This window comes from Hipposideros armiger, unplaced genomic scaffold, assembly GCF_001890085.2.
Source record: "Hipposideros armiger isolate ML-2016 unplaced genomic scaffold, ASM189008v1 scaffold_486, whole genome shotgun sequence".
NCBI classification, from domain to species: domain Eukaryota; kingdom Metazoa; phylum Chordata; class Mammalia; order Chiroptera; family Hipposideridae; genus Hipposideros; species Hipposideros armiger.
Window position 1 is genome coordinate 717,805 of NW_017731836.1, and position 22,018 is coordinate 739,822.

The 22,018-nt window shown below is 39.5% G+C and overlaps 1 protein-coding gene across 5 annotated transcripts in view; it reads left to right on the plus strand.

Annotated features, from left to right (window-relative positions):
- Positions 1-2,652: 2,652 nt before the first annotated feature.
- Positions 2,653-22,018, plus strand: part of ANKRD28 (ankyrin repeat domain 28) — a 162,173-nt gene continuing 142,807 nt past the window's right edge. For 4 of the 5 annotated variants that reach the window (XM_019667157.1, XM_019667161.1, XM_019667159.1 and 1 more), the window contains exon 1: positions 2,653-3,043. In XM_019667157.1, the coding sequence (XP_019522702.1) occupies positions 3,017-3,043 (27 nt within the window). In that variant the 5' untranslated portion in view covers positions 2,653-3,016. Of the gene's footprint in view, positions 3,044-17,116; positions 17,215-22,018 lie in introns of those variants that run through there. The other variant, XM_019667155.1, reaches the window with a different exon arrangement.

A 22,018-nucleotide genomic window follows, 5' to 3' on the forward strand; every position in this document is an offset into this window, starting at 1 on the left:
ACAGTAAGGGAGAAAGTGACATTGAGAAAAGGGGGCAGGGGGAGATAAAGGTGTAAGAGAGATTACTAACACCATTCAAGTTCCTGGCCTCATTGGCTTTGATGATATGGGGCTTTTCAATACTACAGATTCCTTTAATATTTGAATACTTTATAGTAGGTAGAAATACCTTATAATAAAGATTTTAAAATATTATAAGAATTTGAACATGAATCTTATTTCATTTTATTACTCAATTATATAGATTTCTTATTCCTATATTTCAGAATTATTGTTACCCTTTATCTAGCTGTGGAAATGTAGTTGTTGTAATAATAACCTGAAATTCGAATGGTCCTGCAGAGTTCCCAGAACCTTTCAGATCATTATCTTATTTTATTTTGTGGTATTAGTGTCCAGGTAATGTTTAGCTTGGTTTATAAATGGGGAATTTTAGATACGAGTTAAATGGTGTTGAGGGTGGAGAAACGTGAGAACCATGCTAGGTTTTGAGCATCCTCTATCAGGAGAACTCAGAGCCTACTATTGGCAAGGTAGTCAGATAGTACACTATAAAACATTTTCATTAATTATTGTTAATTAGGATATTTTAGAAGAGCCCTGGAAAGTTTCATTAGCTCAATCATAAAACTTATTAAAATGCATGCTCCACAATTTAAATTGATACTGTAGAATGCACTTGCGTTTTCCCAAAAACTAATCTTTCCCATGTTCCTAATTTGGTTCCTGTTGTGCTTTAAAATTCTAGAACTGTAACCTAGAGGAGAGATTACTGGGGGTGAGGCGGGGAAGAGGGATGTACTAATTTTGGGCTAGATATCCACAGTGCTTAACAGGCTCATATATGATTGAGGGTAAATTCTTATACTCCTTGACTAAGATAGAACTCTGTATTGGATATAGCACATGGGTAATTATTATTTTAAAAGGTGATTTGCAATAAAAGTACTCTAGTAATATCACAACACCGGTTGTTTTGGAGAACTCAAATACTTTCACAACATTAACTCATTTACCCTCACTGAACTGATAAGTAGAGGCTGGGTGACAAACTATCCCTGTTTTATCTGCTGAAGTTGATGAAGAGGAACGACATACTAAAGATAATGTTACCATGCAGTCATGAGAACTCCATTTTAAGTAGAAAATACAATTTATGATGAGGAATGTAATTTTAGATAAGAAATTGTTTCTATAGAATCAAGGCTTTGACATGTCAAAGAATATTGGAAGGATCATATTATTAGTTAATTGGCGGTGTGTTTCGTTTTGCACTGATATTTTCATTTTTTTATGGGACTAAAAGATAAGCTTTTTGCTATAAGTACAGCATTACAATATACTGACAGTCCAGGCATAGGTCCCCTTTTCTCCTGACTGCCATTAGACTCAAATCGATCCTCTAAATACTCTGTCCCAAGAGACACAACTGATGTAGGGAACAGGGGACTTTTTAAAACCGAGCCTGACGTCACACTTTTGTGTTCAAACCATCTGTACCTTTTTTTAACTAGGGGCTGGAGCTGCCTGGGCGGACAGACACAGGCGCACAACAGTCTTCTCCCACACAAGCCTGGAATGGTAACAGTGTGAGGCTGCCTAAGAAAGAAAAGCCATTTCAGAACTGTGGGGTGGCGTGGGGGCGTGTGTAGCAGGGTGAGGGAGTCATTCCTTTTCTACATCCAAAGATGCTCTTTATTGGAAATCCAGCACTTTTTTTATTTTAATAATTGATTTCTCTCGAGTGGGAGGCAAAACCCTTCAGATGAGAAAGAATAAAGAGGGGAAAATGCAAGCCTGGCAGGGGGATTTTGGAAAGAACCACAACCTTGTTTCGGATTGGGACGGCGGGTAGAGAAAGGCTCAGGCGTCCACAACCTGTTTGGCTGCAAAGATGCCGCTTTCCACGAGTTCCAAGCATCGGCCCCCTCCTCTACGCTGGCCGCCCAGGCGTCACTTATCACCCTTCCGCACCTCCTTCAACCTCCCCAATCCGGAGGGGCGTGTGCCGGTGAGGGGCATTCATTCTTCTTCTACGTGGAAGATCCGGCTAGTTCATGCGCCCCTTCCCCTGCTCCTTCGGACTCTGCCTGCCGCCCCCGGGAGGGCAGCCGTCTCTCGAGGGCCACCTCTCCCCCCGCTCCCTTGGCTCCTTCGTCCTCCCCAAGCCCAGGGGCGCTTTCTCAGTCGCCCTCCACGTGCGAGTCCGCTTCGCCCCTGTGCCCTAGCCGCTCCCAGGAAGGCGGGAGCCTCCAGGTGCCTATCGCTCACGCCCCTTCCGGCCCCTAACCCCATTCCTTCCACCTCCCCTGGCTTGGGGGAGCATCTGCGCTCCATGGCCACTGGCGAGTTGGGGGCCGTTGCCCGCTTCCCGGTGCCACCCTCCCCCCGCCCCGGGCTCCGCCCACCGCGCCCAAGGCGCGCTCCCAGCGGCACCTGGCCACCCTTCCCCCGGCTCCGCTCCGCGCCCGACACCCCCGCCCCGCGCGCACCGCAGCTCCGCGCCCACCCCTCGCAGCTTCCTCCTCCCCGCACCCCGTCTCCGGGAGGCGGGGGCCACGAGCGCGCACGGCGGCGTGGCCAATGGGCGCTCGGCTTACTCTGGCCTCTCCCCCGCGCGGCCGCCAATCGTGGCGGGCGGTGGTGGTAATATTGTGGAGTGGAGTTTGGATGCCGCCGCTGCCGCGGGCTGGAACGGCGCGGCGCGGGGGCTGCCAGGGTATTTCGGGAAGGGGGCGTGAGGAGGCGGTGGCTGCGGCGGCGGCGGCGGCGGCTACGTGTGGAGGCAGCTGAGGGAAAGAGAAAGAAAGGAAGAGGGCGGGGAGTCCTCAGAGGAGGAGGCGGGACCGGCCGGGCTCCTCACCTCTCGGTTGCCGCGGCTGCTGGCTCGGGAGGCGGCACCGCCCCCTATCCGCGGACTCCTGAGCGCAGCCGGCCGCCGACCCGTCGGCCCCGGGCAGCGGCCGAGGCTACTGGGCGGGAGCGGTGGGCCGGGGCGGCGGCGGAGGCCACCGCCATGGCGTTCCTCAAACTCCGTGACCAGGTAGGTGAGGGGCGGCGGGGCGGGATCGCGCCGACCGGGTGGAAGGAACGGGGGACGGGCGGGCCAGCGGTGTGGGCCGCCTGGGCGCCCTCTAGGCGCTATGGCTGCGAGGGAGGCTGGGTGTCGCCCCAGCGACGCGCGTGGGGCGGTCGGGCCGGGAACGCAGGCGACCCTTCTGTCAGCGAAACCCGGGCCGGGGGAAGCCCACGTGCCGCTGGGGGGGCTCGCAGCCGCCTCCGGCTGCTGCCGCGAGAGGGGCGGGTCCCGCGCTCCCCGCCTGGGCGTCCGCGTCCGGCGCGCTGCCGGGTGTGCGCTTCGCTCTCCTGCCAGGTGAGGCTCGGGCCTAACAGGTGGCTTACCGGTGCTGGGCGGGAGCGTTGCAGGCGGCCGTGACCTAGGGTCACGACCTTGCTTGCCTGTTTGCGTCGCCGGATAGTTCTAGGCTTACCCTTTACAGATTAAAGACGGTTGGTTTTGCTTTGGGGCTAGTGGTTCCACGTGCAGGTTCCCAGGGTTGTTTTCTTTTGACATCTTGTGCACCATCTTGGTTACTTTTCTGGACTTAGGAAGAGCTGGTCAAAGAATACCTGAAGTAGCGAAAAGAGCAGTCACTTGCTTGAACTGAAAAAATACTTGGTGTCTAGCAATGAAATCGTAACTATATCAGAATGATTTGTTCACCTGAAAACATGGAAAGGGGGGATAACAAGGCTTTCAGGCGATGCAGAGGTTTCCAGACATTTGTATCTCTTCTTTAAGGAAAAGGGAAATTAACGTGTGAAATTTACCGAGTGGCAGTAGACTTATTAGTGCTGAGAATTTATTTTTACCATTTGTTTTTCTGAACAAAAGATATTGAATAGATTTGAAGGGAAAGTAACTTGCATGCATTGGGAAACTATTCTGAAAGTTTTTGCCCCTTTTGCAAAAACAATGGGGAAAACTTGAGATGTATTTTTTAATATTGTCTCAGTGAATATTGTACCTTAAATTCTGAACCTAGGCAGTATCATGAATTCTCATTTCATAGGTGAATCTTATTTTATATTTAGGCTGTCATAAGTGAATTTTACTTTATGTTTAGGTTAATGACTGAATTTGTGTATCATTAGATTTGTATCAGGAAGGCATTAGCTGGTGTTAACATCATCAGGACATGATTCTTTGAAAAACTCTACTGTTTAGTCAATACAGTGTATTACTGAAATACATTGTATTTCAAAGAATAGAACTGCATTGTCTGATGGGATAGCCACTAGCTACATGTGACAGCTTAAATTAGTTAAAATAAAACATTGAGTCTCAGTCCTGGTAGCCACGTTTCAAGTGATCAGTAGCCATATGTGGCAATGGACTATGGTATTGCACAGCACAGATACAGAATTTCTGGTTTATATCAGGAAGTTCTATGGGACAGCACTGTTAAAGAATAACAGGTAAAGCATAAACTAACTCCTGCTAATTCTTGTACAGTTAACTAACTTTATACCCTTGATGGTGTGAAACTCAAGATCTAGGTTCTCTACTAATCTTTACTGATCTTAATGGCACTTTGTGCTTCCATAATTATAGTTGAGGTAATGATTGATTATTTTTGTTTTGTGTCTAGTCCTACAATTTTGAAAAGGTTATTTTTGCAGTTTGGATCATTGCATGTGTTAGGAGTTTAGTGAACTTTAGTGAATTAGTGAGCTTTTAGGGGAGCATTCACCACCTGGTTTAAACAGAAACAGGGTTGTGTTTTCAGTTGGACATAAAATCCAGTCACACCTTTGCATTTGTATATTTAGGAATTGCAATTATAAAGCAATTATGGAGCTACTCCAGTTTTATATAGTATCTATTAATACTCGGGTAATGATGATGTTTAAAATGTCACCTGTAAACTCGAGAATACTTGGACAAGTTACTGAAGTGGCATGGCTCAGAGGGGGAATTGAGGTTTATCTCTAAACTACTAAATAATTGGCTCACCAGGTCACTCTTTCGAAAGACTTTGAGAAACGAGTTTCTTTTTGTCTAAAGAGAATAGTTGCTTTTAGAAGTCATCTTATATGTTGATATTTTATTAGCTATAAGAAGTTACAGTAAAAATGAAAAGGAATGGAAATACTATTGTAATCTTTCCCATCTACAGGAAAAGCAGTTCAACTAGATGGATTATTTTATTTGGAGCAAAGGAAATCTGGATGAGTACACAGAATTTTAAAGCTGGAAAGTACTTGACATAGCGTTTGGCTCAGTCCTCATTTACTTGAGATAGGAAGTAGCAGAATCTAGTTTCTCTCTTATTTCCATATTCACCTTGTATTCTGTGTTCTTCTAACTTTGCAAATACAATCTAGTGATAGTACATAGAAGCTATAATGGGTATGGGTTGTTTTTCTTTGTGGCCCATAAGTATGGGGGTGGGGGCGACCTCTAGCTGGCTTAAACATAAAACCTGTGAGTAAATGAAGAAATTTGTTTTCGTATCCAATCAATAATCTGAATAAGACAGCATCCCTTATTTTGTGTCAATGCCTAATATAGGGGTAAAAAGTTACTATTATACTATTTTATATTAGTAAAAGAAAATGATTTTTAATTATAAATGAAATGAAAATAATTTGTAGTAGAAACAAACTTTTCCGGTGATTTTTTTTTTCCTACCTTAAAGTGTTTATATAGCATGAATTTGTAACACTTGTAGGGTTCTGTTCAACAGGTGTCAAGATTTTTGTCTTTGCAGTTAATAAAAATAATCATACATTATATTTATGGTTTATAATCATTATATTAAAAAAATTAAATTTGATTTATTTTTCAGCCTATTGAGCTATTATTGACATATAACATATGTAAGTTTAAGGTGTACAACATGATCATTTTATACTTGTATGTATTGTGAAATGATTACCACAGTATGGTTAGTTAACACCCCTGCCCCCTCACATAATTACCATTTTGTATATGTGTGTGGAAATAGCATTTAAGATCTACTTTCAAACAATATATGTGTGTGTGCATGTGTGTGTGAAACACACACAAAATACAATATTATTATAGTTACCATGCTGTACATTAGATCTCCAGAACTTAATCATCTTATAGCTGGAAGTTTGTACCTTTTGACCAATTTCATGATTACATGTGATCAGCAGTGATTCATAGTATTCCCTAATAAGAAAGGAAGAAAGGTAGATGGTCTTTGTGTAGCTCAGAGATAACAGACTCACAACTGGGAAGCTAAATGGCAACGGACTCACTGACTGGTGCCTTCAGAATTGGGAAGACTAGGCCGCAATGGAGATGGTGGCACGTGGGAGCAGGTATGTTAGGTGCTGCTCAGCTCTGGGCCATTGTTGCTGTGCAGTGTGCCTAGTATTTGTAGAACTCCAGTGTTTGGGGGTTTTTTAAGGAATATTTTAGAAATCGAGATTCCTATGAAAAATCTTTTAGTAAATAAATGTTGGCAAGTTGGTAGTTACCATTGATAAAAATTTAAAGCTGTGATTTTTTTTTTTTTTTAAGATTTTTATTGGGGAATTGGAGGAAGGGGAACAAACAAGTTGCTGTTGTTTTGTTCTTCAGTCTAGTTGTGGAGGACGTTGCTTCACTGGCCCAAGTTGGCACCATCATTGCGCTCTTCCCGGGCCAGGCAGATCAGTCGCCGGCTTCTGGACGGCCACTCACTGCGGCTGCTGGCCGCTCACGCTGGCTGCTGGCCGCTCACGGTGGCGGCGGCTGGCTACACACGGTAGCCCATGGCAACCCAGCCGCTACACACGGTAGCCCATGGCAACCCACTGCCACAGGGGCTGCAGCCTACGCCGTCGCCGGCGACTCACGGCAGCCCAGCTCCAGGTTGAGCTGTTGTTCAGCATCTTAGCTGTGGAGGGCAGTGTCACTGGCCCTCATATGTGGGATCCGAACTGGGGCCCTCTGGCGTCCCAAGCCAGTTCTTAACCATCGCGCCACTTGGCCGGCCCTGATTTTAAAAGGGTATTAGTAGAGGACCAGTTTGTAACTGCACTTTAAATCAGCTTGAGAAAACAAACTACAAAATAAGATTCCTGTTTCAAAAAAAAGCCACCACAAAACAGTTTTTTTTGAAATACAGTAGCCCAAATGGTCATAAACTTTTAAAAATTGAGGTAATTTACATACCATAAAATTCACTCTTTCACAGTGTACAATTCATTAGTTTTTAGTTTATTCACAAAGTTGTGCAACCATTACCACTATCTAATTCCAGAACATTTTCATCACTCCATAAAGTTGTTTAAGTCACTCCTTTTCTTTTCCCTCCCCCTAGCCCCGGAAGCTACTAATCTACTTTCTCTATGAATTTGCCTATTCTGGACATTTCATATAAATGGAATCATACAATATGTGGTTGTCAGTGAATGACTTCTTTCACTTAGCATAATATTTTAAAGGTTCATGCTGTAGCGTGAATCAGTTGGTCTTAAACTTTTATATCATGTTTAAGAGTTTCTAAAAAAAGTTTTTATACTTTTATGCTGTTTTACTGCCTCCTGTAGTGTGCATATATATAATTTGGGATGTTGTTTGTTTCTGTTTTCTGAGTTTGTTTTATAACTGGAGTTACACTTTGCAGTGGTACTAAAGGATAATAATAGCTTTTACATTTGGATTATTTTTGTCTAGGAGCCATCTTTGTGCTCCCTTCTGGGTTAATGGTCAGTAGGTAAGGATTCTTAATATTGGGTTGTTGGAAAAGTTATGATGTATTTTTTCTATGTTTTTCACTGCAAAAATGCTTTATGACTTTTCCGATAACCCAATATATTGAAGGTTTTTTGTTTGTTTTGACAGGGTTAACATATTAATTAGTAGATATTGGATGGATGAGAATAACTTAAGCACTATTTTGGATAGTAAGTTCTTGTTTGATCAAGTGTTCACTAAGGGTAGAGCATTATTTGACTTGTGGTAGGAAAAAATAGGTGATCCTTGAAAAATCTTGTAATTGGGGATACAGAATGTATGAAATTCCTGAAAAACACTTATGCCCAGATATTCACGTATTCTACGCCGAGTGTCTCCTTGCGTTGTGTTGGAGCCTGTGGGGGACACAAGGATGTAGTAGTTACCATCTTTGCTCTTAAGAATTTTACTGGCTAGAAAAAGAGAAAAGACACATGTAGATGCTCAGTATGTGAATTACTTCACATGAAAAGGTTTATAGAGGTTGAAGAAAAACATTTGGAGCATATTGTTTGGAAATGTAACTTATTTAAAAAATGTGTGTCCTATGTTTCTTGACTTTTAATAACTGGTAAAATAAAGTGTAGAACATGGAGAGCTCCTTGAGATGCAGATAACATGTTTCAGAATTCAGAAAGGATCAGATGATCTGATAGTAGGTGGAGGGAAAGCCTTCATAGCAAGGGAGGTATTTTAGGTTCACAGGAGAGATTTGTTGAAAGCAAACAGTTGTGCAGGAAAGCAACAAGAGGGAACTATGAAGACAGGCCAGAAAAAAAAGGACGGTATTATCTGTGGTTGGAGAGTGAGGAGATAGACTTGATTGGTTTGTGTTGTTGGAAAGGACAGGAGATAGAGGAACTAAATTAATAGTGACTACATTATGAAGTACTCTGAATACAAGACTAAGAAGTTGGGACTTGATTGGTAGTTGATGGGAAGTCATAGCTGGGCTTTCTTAACCTAGGGTCTGTGAAGGGCTTCAGAGGAATGTGCATATACATACACTTCTCAGGAGGGTTCATAACATTTATTAGATTTTCCGAGGGGCCCATGACACCCAGAAGTTAAATAACTACTGTAGGTTTCAGAAAAGTAGACTACAAAAGGCACTGTTGTAATTCAAAACATACGCGTATATAAAACATTTTAGTACGAACTGAGTATATTAAGTACTAAGCAAAAGTTTGAATGTGAATGAGTACATCTTTAAAGGACCCTCATCCTCATAGCTATATTAATGGCTCACTTGTGTGTGCCTTTGAAAGTGTCATATATTCATGTGACAACTGGCAGTTTTTTGTTGTATAGTCCCACCAGGGTAAATTAAACATGAAATGCAATTAAACAATGGTTATGGTAGTAAAAAACAAACAAACAAAAAAACCCCCAGATAATCCAGGTAGTTAGATTTGGGTTGCATTAGGTTTTTCAGCATTTTGTCTTATTTCGTTTTAATTTTTCTAGTCTAATGTAAAATTTATATTCAGTGAATGCCCTCTACCTGGGCTGGCGTGAGATGCCCCTGGGAAATGTTCTGTGCCTGGAGAAAATAGTTTAGGATTAAATCTTTTTGTCTGGATAATGCATCTTATGAACAGTTCACATCAAACCAATCACACAGCAATACTTTTAGTTTGAAGCAAAATTAATGAAATCTCCAGTTACTTAAACCAATAATATTTTAATGTGTTACAGTACATTGTATACAATGATTAAAGTTCTCAAGTACTTTAGATTTAATTTTCATTCCTATTCCCCCACTCCAGTTCTTAGTTATACTATTAAGTGATTCATCCACCTTCCTTATGTGATACTGATTTAAAAAATTAAAAAGTTACCAGCATTCTTCTGTGTGTATGCTGATTGGCATACAAAGCAAAGCCTGGACAGAATTACTGCTTCCACAACTTGAGTGAAAAGTTCACATGTGCCTAGGAAATTTAAGTTCAGATTCTTAATTGGTGATGGACCATTTAAATTTATTTATTATAAACTTCAAGGTATATCTTTTCTATTCTTAAAGATTTAAGGCCACAGGTAATATTAAAATATGTAGCACAGGACAATTAAAATATTTAAAAAGGTAAATCAGGAAGTAGTTGCTTTTGAAACAAACACTTGTTCCAGAAGCCTAGATGAGAGTTATTACAGTTGAGCCCTACATTTAACTTTATTTTCTGTTTCCTGAGGTACCAAAAAGCCTCCACAGACTTTATATCTTATAATAGGAAATATAAAATAACCTAGGGGCATCCTTTTCTCTTGCATCAATTTCTGGATTAAAATGTTTGATAGCTTTTTCTTCTTAAAACAGCTTTACTGAGCTATAATTCACACACCAATTTAAATTGTACAGTTCAACGATTTTTACTATATTCAGAGAGCTGTATAAGTATCACCACAATCAATTTTAGAACATGTTGTTACCCCAAAAAGAAACCTCTTACCCCTAATCCTGTCACTTCCTCCTCAGTCCTAGACAACTACTAATCTACCTCTGTCTCTATATTATTTTGCCTATTTCATTTAGCATGTTTTGAAGGCTCATCATATTATAGCATGTATCAATATTTTTATTGCTAATACAACATTCCCATTGTATCATATACCACATTTTGTTTATCCGCTGAAGAGTTGATGGACATTTTGGTTATTTCCACTTTTTGGCTAGTGTGAATAATGCTGCTCTGAACATTTGTGTAAAAGTTTTCATGTGGACATAAGTTTTCATTTCTATTGAATGTATACTTAGGAGTGGACTAGCTACCTGGTAACTCTGTATTTAGCCTTTTAAGGAACTAGTTCATTTTCCAGAGTGGCTGCACCATTTTGCATTCCCACCAGCAGTGTATGTGGGTTCCAATTTCTCCACATTCTCAATAACACTTATTGTCTTTTAAAAATGTTTTATTATAGCTATCCTAGTGTGTATGAAGGTGATATTTCCTTGTAGTTTTGATTTGCATTTCTCTGATGGCTAATGATGTCGAGTATCTATCTTTTCATCAGCTCCTTTGCCCATTTTTTAGTTGGGCTACTTTTTATTATTGAGTTGTAGGAGTTCTTTATAGACTTCAGGTAGAAGTCCCTTATCAGATACATGATTTACAAAAATTTTCTCCCATTGTATAGATTGTCTTTCTGCTTTCTTGGTGGTATTTTTTGAAGCACAAAAGCTTTTAATGTGAGGTCTATTTATCAGTGACTCCTAGGGTTTTGACTAGAGGGCGTAGGTGAAAGGGCATGCAAGTAGAGGAGCTGGTTTGAGGGTAAAATGAATTCAGTTCTGGATATATTGAGGTCCTAGTGAGGCATTTAAATAGAGAATCGTAGTTGTAGCAGGCAGTTAAATGTGAGGCTGGGCTCAGAGAAAAGTGTGTTCAGTGTTAATTGAAGTGAATGAGAACAGCTCATGGCCAGGGAAAGTATAATGAAGAATATGAAATTAGTAGAGGAAAGGAATCCTGAGCAGAAGCTACCAGAATTAGGAAGAGAGCCACGAGAGATTATCACAGGCCAAGAAGGGAAGAATTTCCCAAGTTGCACCTCTATTATCTTAGGCACAATGGCTCAATTTTTTCATCACCTCTAAGTTTTCTTTTTATCCAGCACATTGTTTTAAACTTTTTCATGGAAATATTTTGTCTATTTGCTCCAAGCTCTTTACTCCCTAAGCCAGTAATGCCTAGCTTGGGTATACATCAGAATCACTTGGCTAGCTTAAATACAGATTTTTGTGGTCTTGTTAGATCTGAATGAGGATCACCTGGGATAATGCCCCAGAATCTGTTTTTTAAAACCCTGTGGTAAAGACTGGCTGGCTCTTCACCAAGCTTGTTTCCTTTTCTCTCAGATCCCAACTCACTTACATATTTACCAGCCCCTCTTGCATTTGGGGATGGCCATGTGATTGAGATCTGGCCATAGGAAATTAAGCACAAGTATTGAGTGTTTTTTAGCCCTGACAAATACAAACTTCCTTTGAACCGTGCTCTCTGTTCTCCACCTGCTGGTTGGGTATTGTCTGCCAGAGCAACTTTGGAAACGATGGTCCAGGAAAGCTGAACTTCTGTCAGCCTGGGTCATCTCCAGCCTCCTCGTGCCCCCAGATGATTATTAACATGGACTGTTGGATTTCACGTAAGCATGAAATAAAAATAAGCTATTATGTTACGCCACAGTTTTGGAATTTATTATAATATCCATTGTTACTTTAGTCAGTATAACTCCTTAGATTATTATGCAGATTCTGATATGGGAACCATTGCCTTTGGTTTGTACTACAATATTTGGTATTTTTAAACTCATTTATATAGTAGGTTAGTCTTCAGCTGTTGACTTCCAGACCTATATGTAAATATTGTGTTTTCTTTGTAATAATTTTCATGGAAATGGTTATAATTAACATCCTGATTATTTTATTAGGTAACAAATGTTTGTATGCCTACTGCTTGCTGGTCTTTGATGCTGGGGATACATCCTTGTGTAAAACAGGGTCTTTGCCTTCTACTGTGGAATAAGATGAAATTAGATAAGGACAGTTATCTTACCTGTGCTTTAAGAGCATCAAGGGAGCAATGGCTAATTGAACCCAATGGTAGAACTGGCCCCTTCTTGAAGTTTATTTTAATGGGATTTTATTTATGTGTCTCTTGTAATATTGTTCTCTTTCATACTTAGTGGACAAAAACCATACATAGTCTGTATAAAATCCTTTTAGAGGAACAAAAACTACATTTTGATAGATTTGTGTCATATAGGGGTATTTGTTTGAGCCTATGTTTTTCCTTAATCTCTACCACCAACAAAAAAAACTGACTACTTTATTTAGGAGAACTGCAAATCTTAATCTTGAAGCAGATTATATTACTATACTTTTCCTGTAGTTAACTAAAGTTTTTGTTGTTGTTTTTTTTTGTTTTGTTTTGTTTTTAAAGATTTTTTTTTTTATTGGGGAATTGGGGGGATGGGAACAGTGCTGGGGGAATTGGGAGAAGGGGAACAGACTAGCTGCTGTCGTTTTGTTCTTCAATCTAGTTGTGGAGGATGTTGCTTCACTGGCCCAAGTTGGCACCATCATTGCGCTCTTCTCTGGCGAGGCAGATCAGTCGCCGGCTTCTGGACGGCCGCTCACTGCGGCTGCTGGCCGCTCACGCTGGCTGCTGGCTACACACGGTAGCCCATGGCAACCCACTGCCACAGGGGCTGCAGCCCACGCCGTCGCCGGCGACTCATGGCAGCCCAGCTCCAGGTTGAGCTGTTGTTCAGCATCTTAGCTGCGGAGGGCAGTATCACTGGCCCTCACATGTGGGATCCGAACCGGGGCCCTCTGGCATCCCAAGCGAGCTCTCAACCATCGTGCCACTCGGCCGGCCCATTTGTTGTTGTTTTTTAAAGAACTATCTTACTGATTGCATTTCCTCTTTCCCTTTTCCTTTTGAGAGAATCTTTGGATTAGAATGGTACAAGTCAGAAAGGACCTACTTACTACCTTTAGTATTCTATTCTTATTAGTGTAAATTAATTAGGATAAAACCATGTAATTCAAACAAGACTTTAAAAGATTATATGTATATTTGTGTGTGTATGTATATGTAGATGGGCAAACAAGAGGCTTCTGTATTGGATACTGAAAGGTTTCCCCCACTTTTTGAAAGCTTACATGCTAGACAGTGTGTAGTTCCAGAGCGTCAGACTGGGTCATTGCTAGAGGGAGAAGAATGTCCCTGGGAGAACTATAAACAGCTAGGCAAGCGACAAACACATCGTGAAAAAATGGAGTTAGTCGGACTTGAAGGTTAACAAAAGTCTGGCTTTTAAAGGATGCAAAAGCAAACTAAGGGGTGTAAAAGCGAAGTACAGCATCAAGGGTGAGCACTGGAGTTGCTTGCCCTGGAGCGTTGGAGTTATGATTCTGTTATAAACTCAAGTTGAAACCATGCGAAGAGATCAAAATAGGAAGTGTAGTATTAGATAGATCCAATAAGTAGCCAAATCCAAGATATAGGCAAGTAGTTAGAAGCTAGCATGTCTGTGAGAGCTGAAGGATTCAAATAGAGATGTCTGGAATCAAGAGACTTCAATAGATGAGGCCAAGGGGCTGTAATCTTTCAGTAATTCTCATTTGATACTAGCAGGGACGATGAGAGGGAACCTTGTTGGAGTATTTCCCAATTTAGAAACTAGTCAGAGGTGTAAATAAAATATGGTATAGTTGTACTGTAGGAATGTTCTGGAAGATTGTGTGTATGTCAGATAATGGTTAATTCACTTACTTTGCAACGAGCAACCTTACTACTTTTAAGAAACTTGCTGTAAATTATTGTAAATACAGAGTCCCGTAATAAAACAAATTATTCTTCAGTTTATCTTTATCATAAAGCTGGATTTCTGTATATCACCTTCACTTAAATTTGGATGTACCAACTGCTTATTACAGATGACCAGTAATGTATGGATTATTTTGCATGTCCTGGTGTGTTATTGGTTTTGGGACCCCCTGTGTTTTGGTTATTGTATTATTGCTTTTGAAATATCTCTGATCAACCTGTTGGTATTTTCTTTTCCTTACTAGCAACGTTCCACATTCAAACACTTTCAAATTCTATTATAAACTCAAGTGAACGCCTTACTTTCCAACCTAGTTCCTTCAGCATCTTGGAGCCAGTTTTGAATTTGGAATTTCTTTTCTCTGACCACAATTCCTTTCATTGTGGGTTTCACCCATTTCTTCACCCACAGTGAACCTGAGCTTTGCTGTATTGGAACCTACTTCACCTAGTCTAGTTCAATTTGGCCATACACTGACCTCTTGAGAAGACTTGACCTCTCAATTTGAGTGGTATTGGTTATGGTAGTGTTTTCTGAAATGGACAGCTTTCACTACTGTAGTGTTTCTTGAGATTTTGTGTGCGTAACCTTTCCAGTATACTTCGATTACCAGATGTTGACTGGCACTTCCTTGCTTCCAGTCCAGAGTCAATAGCAAAGCCTGGGATCCTGCTTCATTCTCACTTTCCTCTGGCCTGCTTGGGGGTCTCCATTGCGTCTTTCATATTAACCATTCTGTAAGTTTATTCTTCATTTTGACCTCTTCAACACCCATCCTTCTTCCCTTCCACTATAACACCTCCTTACCCATCTTTCAGCTTTTATTCCTGCTTTTCTACCTCAGCCTCCTTTCTTTTAGTCCTTTGGGCCCAACCTCTTGAGCTTCAACTCCTAACTCATACACACCATCAGTTCTCTTCCCCTTCATTTAAGTTTCCTGCCTATTGCAACTTGGCATTCTTTTCGTTCCCACCCCCTTCTCAGGCTGTACCCTTTTCTCAGCAAGACTTGTTTCTCACTGGGAGCTTTACCTGCAGTTCCTTGCTTGGTTCTATTATGTCAGTCTTACATCTTTATCCTCTACTCTTATCTGCTGACCTTAAACAAATAGCCAGACATTTCTGCAGCAAAATGGGTTTATTCGGCAACAACAAAGAATACAATTCAGAACATGCAGTCTAATAGCGAACCACAGGCAAGTCCAGAGAACAAAGAAGAGAAACTGTTCTCCCACAGAGGAAAGGGGGGTTCAGAGGAGCCACTGTAAATAAAGAGTCCATTGGAGAAAACTGGAAGTTCAAGTATAGTGGCTTTTCATTGGCTGAGTTGTAAGTCTCTCATTGGCTGAGTGTCTGAGTAGATCCTCCTTCCTGCTGGAGTAGTAGAGTAGAAAAACATTTCCTGTTGGAGGTGGAAAGTGTGTCTCTTCCTGTTTAGGGTAATTGACTATGAGTGGTAGGGCCTTAGAGCACCCCCTACAGGCCTGCCCAACTCCAGTTTAATAAGGTTTTTTGTTCATCAGTCTTCACATATCCTTAGCCCCAGTACTACACTTTCAAGTTATAGCTCCATTCTTTCCTGTGGTTTTGTTAGGCAAGAGAAGCAAATGACTTAAAGAAAATGTCAAGTAAATAATAGTGGATGTCAAATGTGCATATGGCAATCAATTATTATAGTCTTAATTGAATGTCTGAGATGGTAGGGCATGTGCTTTTAATTCTGGCTCGTTAATTTATCACCTCTATGACCCTGAGCAAGTTATTTCACTGAAGTATGAGTTTCCTCACCTAGAAAAGGGAGTCAGTCTTCCAGAGTTGTTGAATTAAATGGGAGTGTAAAACGTCTGGCTCATAATTGGTGCTTGATAAATGGTAGCTGCTATTGTATTGGCTGTTGTATTGGCAAGGACTGTGGGTTGAGAGATCTGGCCAGTTCTGCCACTTTCTTATTGTGTGACCTTGGCAAAGAAACTAAATCTGAGCCTGAGTTTTTTTCATCATCTTTATTGAGTATAATTCACATACCACCAAATCTACCTATTCAAAATGTGCAATTCATTGTTTTGTTTTTCAGTAAATTCACAAGGTTGTGCGACCATCACCACATTTTTTATCACCTCAAAAAGAAGCCCCATTCTCATTAGTAGTCACTCCCATGCCTCTTAACCTCCCCCTCTTTCTCTCTGCCTTAGGCAACCACTAATCTACTTCCTGTCTCTAAGCATTTGCCTGTTCTGGACACTGCATATAAATGGAATCATGTAATATGTGGTCTTTTGTGATTGGTTTATTTTACTTACAAGGTTTTTAAAGTTTATTCATATTGTACCCTGTATCAGAACTTCATTTCTTTTTATTGCCAGAAAATATTACATTGTATGGACCTACCACATTTGGTTTATCCATTCATTTCATGATGGATATTGGGTTGTTGCTACTTTCTGCATATTTTTAATCTGTAAAATGGGCATGGTAATGTCTTCGTCAGTGGATTGTGAGCCTGTTGATAAGGTGTCTAGTGTATAGTGGTTGCTCAGTAAATGATCACTTATCCAAATAACTTAAACGCCTATATACCCTTGACCTTCTCAGTCAACCTGTGGATTACTTCTACCATATGTATTTTCTGTTTCAGCTCTGGGACCACTGAAAATTGGTGAAGAAAGTAATGAAACCAAGCTGAATATACTCCAGTTTTCTGATGTCTAACTTCAGTTGCATGCTCATGGCTATTTAACAGTTCTTATCATATCTTTTCTATATACATTAATCTTTAATTTCTGCCTTTCTCCATTTTATCATGTAGTAGTTGTATCTCCTAATTTATTAAGAAAAGAAAAGCTTACCTACCCATGTAACTTTCTTATTGATCCTCTTATTGCAAATCATTTATTTCTACCCTTTGCTTTCTGCCTCTGTTTTTCTTATTTTGACTCAGAGGAATGAATATGCATTTTCCTTTCTACTGTACTCCAAATCATCTCCTCATCTGAAATTTAGATGTGTTATTTTATTTTTTCATTTTTTTTCATTTCTCTCCCTGCTCCCACACATTGTTGTATATTGGTGTCTGGATGGACACCACCTATTAATCAAGATTCTAATACTCAGATTGGGCAAAACCAGGTAAGCAACACCCATTACAGAATTCAACCTTAACAAGGCTTCTTTCTGTTTGGGTATGCCGTATATTACAATATAATTTTAAAAATATGCTTATTTTACTGTAAAGCAGTAAATGAAAGTTGTTTGAGTTGAATTTCTTAGATTAGACGAGTGAAAACATTTTCCTTTCCATCATCACACGTTAAGGCTAAGTGTATGTAATGTTCAAAAAGAAAATGATTTTTTTAATGTCATTTTATTATTAACTCTGGAGACAAATCTGGCCTAACCTTCCTTCAGGTAGCCTCTGAACCACATTGATTTTAAAATGTGCTGAGTTTGTATAGCTTTCATTGGTTCCATATTCCTATGTGCCTAACCACCTTGTCAGAAAATCTTCCGTTTTACCCAATTTAGGTCTCTCCAGCTACAATTCAGTCATTTTCTGTTGTGTTGTCTACAAAGATCCTGTATAGCTGATCAACCTTTCAAGTTGGATTCAGGGAGCTGATTTGTTAGACCAGTGGCTCCTTTTTTTTTTAACAGTTGATTGAGGTATAATTTACATACCTTAAAATTCACCTGTTTTAAGAGTACAGTTATTTTAGTAAATTTAAAGAGCTGTGCATCTATCATCACAATCTAGTTTTAGAACATTTCCATCACTCAAAAACACCTATTTCGGAAAACCTCCGTTCTCCTCCTGTATGTTTCTCCTTTATTCTCACACTAGCACCACATTCACCACACTTCTGACACTATCTGCCTGGAGATAGTGTCATATCCCACAGGTTAAGGCTGAGTCCTACAAGACTGCCCCACTCCCTTCAGAAGTTATCATCTGTACTTATGACTTACTGGCTATAAATCAGAGGCTACCGATTAATTTCTCGAGTGGCTCACAGTTCTCAGAGAAACATTTTACTTACTAGATTACCGCTGTATTACAAAAGAATAAAGTTCAGGAACACCCAGGTGAAAGAGATGCATAAGGCAAGGTATGTGGCAGGGAGCATGGAGCTTCCATGCTCTCAGGGCACACCACTCTCACCAAATTTCCACGTGTTCACCAACCCGGAAGCTTCCTAACCCCATCCTTTTAGGTTTTTACAGAGGTTTCCGTATATAGGCATGATTAAATCACTGACCTTTGGTAACTGAACTGATCTCCAGTCCCTCTCCCATGCCTGGAGGTGAGGGTAGGATGGAACTGAAAGTTCCAACCCTCTAAACAAAGTGGTTGGTTCTCCAGGCAACCAGCTGCCATCCTTAGGTGTTTTATAAGTCACCTCATTTACATAACAAGACACCTTTTTTGCTCTTATCACAGAAAATTCCAAGGGTTTTAGGAGCTCTGTGCCAGGAAGGCAGATTAAGACCACGAGTGCCAAAAGATGTATACAAGTGGACGCTTTGGTCAACGTTGCTCAAGTAGTAGTTGACCATAATCAGACAAGTCTGGATGCTGATGGTAACCACTTTGAGCACCTCTTGTAATTGCAGAAGCCAAGCGTAACTTGTATGCGTCTTTTGTTATTGGTATATATTGAGTATTACAATTTTAATAATAACTGCTTTTCTTTCTTAAAATGTGTATCCTTTTTTTGGAACCCTCTGTATATATTTATTAAAAATCATAATATTATAATACCTCATACCCACTTTGCAGTCACTCCTGGTCCCACCATCAGCCCCAGGCAACCACTGATGAGTAGTGGTCTTTCTACAGATTTACCTTTTCTGGGTATTTCATATAAATGGAATCATGTAATATATGGTCTTTTTTTGTCAGGCATCTTTCATTAGCATAAATGTTTTGAGGTTTATTCATGTTGTATTATGTGTTAATTCTTTATTGCTGAATAGTACTCCATTGTATGGATGTACCACATTGTATTTATCCATTTATCAGTGGATGGAAATTTGAATTGTTTCCCCTTTTTGGCCATTATGAAAATGCTGCTATGAATATTCATATATAAATCTTTGTGTGGACATGTGTTTTAATCTCTCGGGAAGATTCATAGGAGTGGAATTGTTGGGTTGTATGGTAAGCTTATGTTCAGTGTTTCAAGAACAGCCAAACTGTGTAATCTCTATTGTATGTTGCTGGATTCGGCCAGTTAATATTTTGTTGAGGACTTTTATGTCTCTATTCTTGTGATGCCTTTGTCTGGCTTTGGTATGAAGGTCATGTTGGCCTCAGAAGGAATTGGGAAGTGTTCTCTCTTTTCTAGAAGAGTTTGTGAAATATTCATGTTATTTCTTCTTTAAATGTTTGGTAGAATTCACTAGTGAAGCTATGTGGGCCAGGTTTTTTCTTTGTGGTTAGCTTTTAAATTACTAATTCAGTTTCTTGTTATAGGTCTATTCAGATTTCTTTTCCCTCTTGAGTTGTTTCTGTAACCTGTGGTTTTCAGGGAATTTGTTCGTTTTACTTAAGTTTTCTAGTTTGTTGGCATAAAGTTATTCATAGTATCCCCTTATAATCCTTTTAATTTCTGTAAGGTCTTTGGTGATGTACCCCTTTTCATTCCTGATTTTTGATAATTTGTCCTCATTCTTTTTTCCTAGTCAATCTAGCTAGAGGTTTGTCAATGTTGTTGGTCTTTTTGTTGATTTTTCTCTATTTTAATCTCTTTTTTATGGTGTTGATTTCCCCTTTAATATTTATAATTTTTTCCCTTCTGTTAGCTTTGGGTTTAGTTTACTTTTTTCCTAATTTCTTAAGATGGAATCTTATTTATTTGAGACATTTCTTTTCTAATATTGGGTTGTGGTGTGTACAGCTATAAATTTTTCTTTAAGTACTACATTAATTACCCTGTGTGTTTTGATATGTTTTCATTTGGCTGAAAATATATTCTGTGTTCCCTTGTGATTTTATATCTTTGACCCATGGGTTATTGAGAAGTGTCTTGATTAATATCCAAACATTTGTGGATTTCCCAAATTTCTCTTTGTTTTCTAGTTTAATTCCACTATGATTGAGGAGCATTCTTTGTATTCTTTTTATCATTTCAGTTCTCTTAAACTTGAGTCTTGTTTTATGGCCTACCATATGGTCTGTCCTGGAGAATATTCTATGCATGCTTGAGAAGAATATGAATTTTGATGTTGTTGGGTAGAGTCTTGTATACATGTCAGTTAGGTCAAGTTGGTTAATAGCGTTGTTTAAATTTAGTATTATTACTGATTTTCTGTTTACTTGTTCTATCCATTATTGAAGGTGGATTATTGAAATCTCTAATTATTATTGTTTAAAGTATTAATTATTATTGTTTAATTGCCTAGTTCTCCCTTCATTTCTTGCATTTTTTACTTCCCCCATTTTGTGGCTGGTTTGTTAGGTGTGTATATTTATAGTCATTATATCTTCCTGTTAAATGGATATTATTATTTTTTTAAGCTGAGCCATCCTGCCACCTGTTGGCAGCTGTTGGCAGCTCAGTTCGGGCTGGGAATCGAACCGGCGACCCTGTTGCTCAGAGCTCACACTCTTGAGCGAGCTCTTAACCAACTGAGCCACTCGGCCGGCCCCAGATATTTTTAATATTATAAAATGTCACTGTTTGTTGTATAACTTTTTAACTTAAATTCTATTTTGTCAGATATTAGTATAGTTACTCCAGTAGTCTGATGGTTATTGTTTGCATGTTAGATCTTTTTCTATTCTTTCAACCTTTTTGTGTCTTGGAATCTAAAGTGTCCCTGGTAGACAGCATATAATTGGGTGTTACCTTTTTAAATCCAGTTTAACAGTTCATCTTTTTAATGAAGTATTTAATCCTTTCCTACTTAATGTTATTTTTTAAATAGTTGGATTTGTATCTCTGATTTGCTATTTGTTTTCCATAACCTCATGTCTTGTTTGTTCCTCTGTTCCTTTTTTATCGCCTTTTGTATTTTCTTTTTAGCATTTTAATTTCTTAGATTTGTTAAAAAATATATTTTTCTTAGTGTTTGTTCTAGGGATTATAGTATACATCTGCATTTATCACAGTCTACTTAAGATTCATGCTATTGGGTTGTCGGAAAAGTCATGACGTATTTTTGCAATGAAAAATATAGAAAAATGCGTCATGACTTTTCCGACAACCCAATAGGTATGCTCCAGTATAGCTCCTTTTCCTCCTCTCTCCTTGTGCTGGTATTGTCATATGTATTATGTTCATTTATGTAATAAACCCAACAATACAGTGTTTGAATTATTGCTCTAAACAATGTATGTCTTTTAAAGAGAAGACAAGAAAAAAATATTTATAGTCTTTTATATTAACCAACATTTGCCATTTCTGATACTTTTGTTTCATCTTGTGGATTCCAGTTACCTTCTGGTGTCATTTCCTTCCTCCAGCATAGTTCCATTCCCTCCTCCTTTTTTTGTGCTATTATTGTCATGTATATTACACCTTTATATGTTAATAAGCCTATTTTATAATTGTTTTAGGCAGTTACCTTTTATTGTGTTGTCGGAAAAGTCATGATGTATTTCTTCTGATTTTCGTTGCAAAAGTGCGTCATGACTTTTCTGACAACTCAATAAATCAAGAGAAAAAAGAGTAAAAAATATATTTATATTATTTTATATATTGCCATTTTTCCTTTATCCGTACTTATCTTTGCCGCTGTTCCTTATTTTTTCATGTAGATTCCAGTTACTATCTGGTGTTACTTCCTTTCATCCTGAAGAACTTTTCATCTCTGTCTCCTAAAGAATACATGTTAGAGTTAGTGAGCCTCCCCTCCCATCTTCTCATGTGGGGATCATGCCTTATGATCTTATACATGGTGATGGTTGAGTGAGGATTGAGAAGGGATGGCA